General features: G+C 43.1%; 1 protein-coding gene across 1 annotated transcript; it reads right to left on the bottom strand.

Annotated features, from left to right (window-relative positions):
• hspb7 (heat shock protein family, member 7 (cardiovascular)) lies at positions 1-5,581 on the bottom strand. The gene is made up of 3 exons (XM_079518346.1): positions 5,041-5,581; positions 1,417-1,541; positions 1-336 (listed from the first exon to the last, which is right to left on the bottom strand). Exons 1-3 carry the CDS (start codon positions 5,204-5,206, stop codon positions 157-159), a joined length of 471 nt encoding a protein of 156 aa, XP_079374472.1. The 5' UTR covers positions 5,207-5,581; the 3' UTR covers positions 1-156.

Raw genomic sequence — 5,581 nt, 5'->3', positions numbered from 1 at the left:
GACCCACTGTTTGGGAAACGCAGTCATGAAGCACAAGGGCAACACCACAGCAGAATGTACAGCAGTGTTGTTGGAGAAGACATAGGAAGTAGCATACAAAACACAGGAAGTGAGGGATTAGGGAGCTTGTTGTGGTGGGAAAGTCAGGTCCCTCTTTTATATCTTGATCTCTGTTCGGAAGGTCTGCGTGAGCTCATGTTTGGCCGGGTGTCTGCGCGCTGTGACCGTCAGCGTCCCCTCGGTGCCCAGGGAGGATGTCACCGAGGTGGGGTCCACGTCCTCGGGCAGTTGACACTTGTGAGTGAAAGTGTTCATCACTGTGCCATCCTGAGCCAGCTGTCAAGAAGCAGACATGATGCTATTATCACATATATCGACACTGCTCGCTGGACTTGTGTGAGGCCGGGCTTTCCCCTTAAGGCCTATCCTATTCATAGTCCAGTTTTTGGTGAAGAGGTGACCACTGAAAACTACAACATGACGTCACGCCGCGGTGGTCACAGCTCACACAACACATCTCTCTGTTTCAGGGCCAGTGGGGCCGTGGGCCAGGGACCCTTCGGGGAAATTGGACCGCGCGGTACTAGGTTTGACGCCCTGAAAAGGGCTCCTGGCCCTGGGGCCCTTCATTGGCCATTGATTTTGTTAAATTTAGCCATTTAGGTCAAAAGGATGATTAAAAACACAAAAATGTCACGCACACGCGCTATGGGGGCCCTGCAAAAGTTCCCGGCCCAGGGGCCATCGTGGGGGTTAATCCGTCCCGGCTCTGTTTTTACTAACCTCCGTTTCGGTGGTCACCTCTTCACCGAAACCTTTATTCTTCGAGGTGCTGCAGTTAATCAAACTAATCAATTTAATTGATTATAAATATGATCAATATTTGACTTTAATAAACAATCGATTTAGTTATTTCACTTCTCAGTAGAATAATCACTAAGGAAATAATTTATAGTTGTAGCCCTACATACTTATTTTTTGTGTGTTAATTTTTCACCTTTTCCCCCAGTTCAATGGGAGTCTATGCATACCATTTTGGAAAGAACTTGGGGCCCCTAACCTACTTCCTTTACAGGTGTTACCGATGATACTAATGAAGGCTCTGTTCCATTCTGGTCAAACAGAGTCAGTGTGCTGTTGGTGTGTTGGCTCACTGGAAACACTCTGCTACACCAGTGGGTCTCAAAGTGTCCTTGAGTGGGTTCCAAATGGCCCTGGGTGTGTAACTCTGAGAGTGTACAATTGGAACCAAATGGACCGTTGAATTATGGAGGTCCTTGAAATTAAAACGTTTGAAAACCGCTGTAAATGGAACAGAGCCTTAATTTGTATCATCGGTAACATCTGTTAAGGAAGTAGTTATTCTTTGTGCATAGCAGCCCATTGCCAGTATCAACACACTATGGGGTGGCCTACCTTTTCTGCACGGACTTCTATCTGGTTATTGGAGGTGGTAACGATGACATCTTCAGGGGAGAAGTCTCGAACATCCACTGTGAACTGGTAAGAGTCTCCCAGAGTCTTGATGTTCCCAGCTGGGCCTGAAAAGAAAGATGGGAAAACGTATGAAAATTCCATGCAATTATATGTGATTAATTATTGTTTTGTTCTTTATTTGAAGGGCACTGTCCCCTCCTATGCCCAGCTTTGTGTGTTTGTGTGTACCCCATTGCAATGATTTTATTGTCTGAGCACCCCATAGCGATGATTTGATTGGCTGAGCAAAGTACGTATTGAGGATAAAAAGTGAGGACGGAAAAGTGAGGACGCAAATTGTGATAGGCCGGAATGAGATGATGTATAATAAGAGCGCCCCTTACTTCACACGTGTGTGATTTCTTTTTGCCTAAAACAACGCCCACATTACCTGGCATCCACATTTTTGAGGGGCCCTCCTATATTCAGCTATAGTGTACATTTTTGTCCTAACACAAACATTAAATGCCATTGACAATGAATGGAGAATTTACATCATGTGTCTGAGCAAATCGGCAATTTTTTGTCCTACACAAACATTAATTTCCCATTGACAATGAATGGAGAATTTACATCATGTGTCTGAGCAAATCGGCAATTTTTTGTCCTACACAAACATTAATTTCCCATTGACAATGAATCGAGAATTTACGTCATGTAGACAACACAAATATTAAATGCCCTTGACAATTAATGGGATTATATGAAATTCCCATTAACAAAGCAATAGATCAAATCAAATCACGTTTATTTATAAAGCACATTTAAAAACAAATTTAATTGTACCAAAGTGCTGTACAGAACATCTCATCAGCATGACAAGCACAGACAGACAATAGATGATGAAAGCACCCCTCACTGCACACAGGTGTGATTCTTATCATTTGGCTATTTCAAGATTTGTCTAAAACTTTCACACATTTTCAAAAATAGCTAATTTACAAGCTCACCACCTGACTTGAAGAGCGTGTAGAATTGATCTGCTATTTTCAAATAGCCGAAGTATAAAATTTGGCGTAAGTGGTTAACTACCATTTACATTCTATCCAGGGAGGAAAAGATCATTAACTACAGGTTAGTTAAAAGTTTAACCACAGTCAGCACAGGCACACCTGAGCGTCACGAAGATGCCAAAAGCCGCTCGTGGCCGGCGTCTCTTCCGGGTTTTTAGACGGCTGGTGGATGGAACTGAAGCTCCGCCCACGCGGCAGAATGCCGCGGGGGCAAGCTTTTCCCGGGAATTTTTCTGCCGCGTGAGTGGAGCTTCATTTCCATCCACCAGCTGTTTAAAAACCTGGGAAGAGACGCCCGCAACGAGCGGCTTTTGGCCGTGCATGGAATCCCAAGTGTGCTTACACCCAGTCCGTGTGTTGTTGCATTATGGATGAGGTCTTGTTACAGGCATGCACAGTCGCACACATGACTGTTAGTTAAACCTCCAATGGAGTGAAACGTCTCTCTCAAGGTTAATGATAAAGGGGGTGTGCCTGTAGCAGCTGACCACATGCTGAGACTTGTGTTGTATGTGTGTCCCCCTCTCTGCACTCATGCCTCTATTGTCCTATACGCAAAAGATACATTATTTATTTTACACTTTGTCTTAGGACAGTAAACATTTTTGAACGTCTTTGAACATTTTCAAAGGTTCCCCCATATCATAATATGTGTGGCTCTTTAATTAACTTTGTGTCATCGCATAGCTTGCTCACGGAAACAAAACATTCAAATAGTTAATTTCAAAGTGTTGCCTGGCCCAGTGACGTCTGTTAGTAACCAGTGACAGAGAGAGCTAAAGAAGAAAAATGATTTCAGGCACATACCACCAAAACTAGACATGAGTGTGTGTGTCTGTTCAGCGGTCACCAAGCAACCATCTGGTTTACGTATGCAGTAATCATCCCAGTCATTCTCAGTGTGTGAAGTCACCTCACTGGCAATGAGTCCAGCATTCCCCGGTTCCTGTGTGTGTGTGTGTGTGTGTGTGTGTGTGTGTGTGTGTGTGTGTGTGTGTGTGTGTGTGTGTGTGTGTGTGTGTGTGTGTGTGTGTGCACGCACAGCTTTTCCCCCTACACTCACCCTTCTCTTTTCTCCCCAGCACGTAAGGGCATGCCACGAAGGCCAGTGGTGGAAAAAGTACTCAATTGTTTTACTAATACTGCAAGTAAAAGTATCAATACTGCAATATAGAAGTACTCCATTACAAGTAAAAGTCCAGAATTCAAAATGTACTTGAGTAAAAGTACTAAAGTATTGGTATCAAAATGTACTTAAAGTACCAAAGGTAGAATGTACTCGTTATGCAGAATGTCCCATTTAAAGTTTTCGAATGTATAATAATCTTTTGAAAATAGCAGATCTACAAGCTCACAATGCGTCGCATCACGACGCATTGTGAGCTTGCAGATCGGTTATTTTCAAATGGCCGAAATGTATAGTGCTGCCTGAAGTGGTTAATGTATATGTTTTGTTTTGTAGCCTATAATAATAATCAAAATCGACAAAGTATAACTATAGTAACTAAAGTTTTCAAATAAATGTAGTGGAGTACAACAATTAAATACATTTATTTTAAATTAAATTAAATTAAATAAAGTACGATAATTGCCTCTGAGATGTAGTGGAGTATAGTAAAAGTATTGGAAATTGGGAAAAAAAAGTGAAGTACAAATACCTCAAAACTGAACTTAAGTACTTGTACAGAAGATGTACTTTATACAATTAAATGTTACTTTACACCACTGCTGAAGGCACTAAAATATCCTGTTCTGCCTCGCTGCTACCGAACCCAAACCAAGCCAACCCCTCCCCTCCTTTTCTGTGCCTTTTCCAACCCCTGCGGAGAAACCACAACATCATACACTTGGCAGAGAGAGGCCCTCAGCTCTATTGAAAGTTCAAATGTCACACTAGTATGAATTCATAAGTGGCTGCCCACAGAGTGCACACAGAGTCACCACACTGGCTGCTTCACATTAACCACAAACCACTATTTCAAATAGTTTATCTACGAGCTCACAACATATGTTAAACGGTGACACTTTGTGAGTTTGTAAATCTGCTATTTTCGAACATTTTTGAAATATACCTATAAGCCTATATCTCCGTACTGTAGGCCTATATTTTGTTTTTAATCATATCTTTTATTTTAATACATTTTCATTTTTGAATATGACATGCCTAAAATCGGGAGGCCAAAAAGTGGTTGAAAGCCACAGTTATGGGTCACATACAGTGCACCGATTTGTTATTTTAAAAATGTACAGTAAAAACATCACTTCACTTTGGACATATTTTGTTCCATGACTGCACAGAACAATCCTGCGTGTTAAATGATTCTAGAAGTGGAAAAAATAGACCTGCGACACAGCATAATGCCAGTCAGTTGACAGCAAACAGTGTCCCATTGTGCTATAACCAACATCTTATGTGTGCCAGAAACAGCTGTCTCCTCTACAGGCAATATGCTTTTAAGCTGTCACTTCAGTCTGCAGTTCCCATCACTTTTTAACACAGTTTTATGCGTGCGATCACAGTGGTGCCAGAAGAATCAGTGGCCGGACTTACTGGAGAATCCCAGGGCGTCGGTCCCGGGCCTCAAGAAGGACCCAAAGTCGTCGGCAAACAGTCCTCTGCTCTTCTCCATGTAGGGGTTGCACGAGGACGAGGACGAAGAAGAGGTCTGGTGGAAACTGCGCTCCGATCGGTAGGCAGATGAGTTGGTCCCACTCATGGATGGCTGCGAGTGAAGGTGAGCGCTTCTCAGAGTGTCCCACTAGGAGGAGGAAGGAGAGCGCTCAGAGAGACAGGAGAGACTGTTCTTGATGCTGCTCCAGAAAGTCTCACTCTCTTCAGCCTCAGCGGAGCGATGATGGATATGGGGCCTAACGCTGGACGTGTCCCGTCTCCTCCTAGCTCACTCACAAGCTGCTCTTTTAGTAGTCAAGTGTTCTTTTTCAACCTATTTGTGTTGTGTGTTGTCCTATTATCCGATTTGCTTTTATCGTCCCACTTTGTGTGTTCTTTCTGCGTGTGTGTGTGTGTGTGTTTTCTCTGTGTTTGTCTGAGTGTGTGACTGCATCTGTAAGCACTCATCCAGCACTATATA

This window comes from Electrona antarctica, assembly GCF_951216825.1.
Source record: "Electrona antarctica genome assembly, chromosome: 2".
NCBI classification, from domain to species: Eukaryota; Metazoa; Chordata; class Actinopteri; order Myctophiformes; family Myctophidae; genus Electrona; species Electrona antarctica.
The sequence above is the reverse complement of the archived record's forward strand: the minus strand, read 5'-3'. Positions and strand labels throughout refer to the sequence as shown.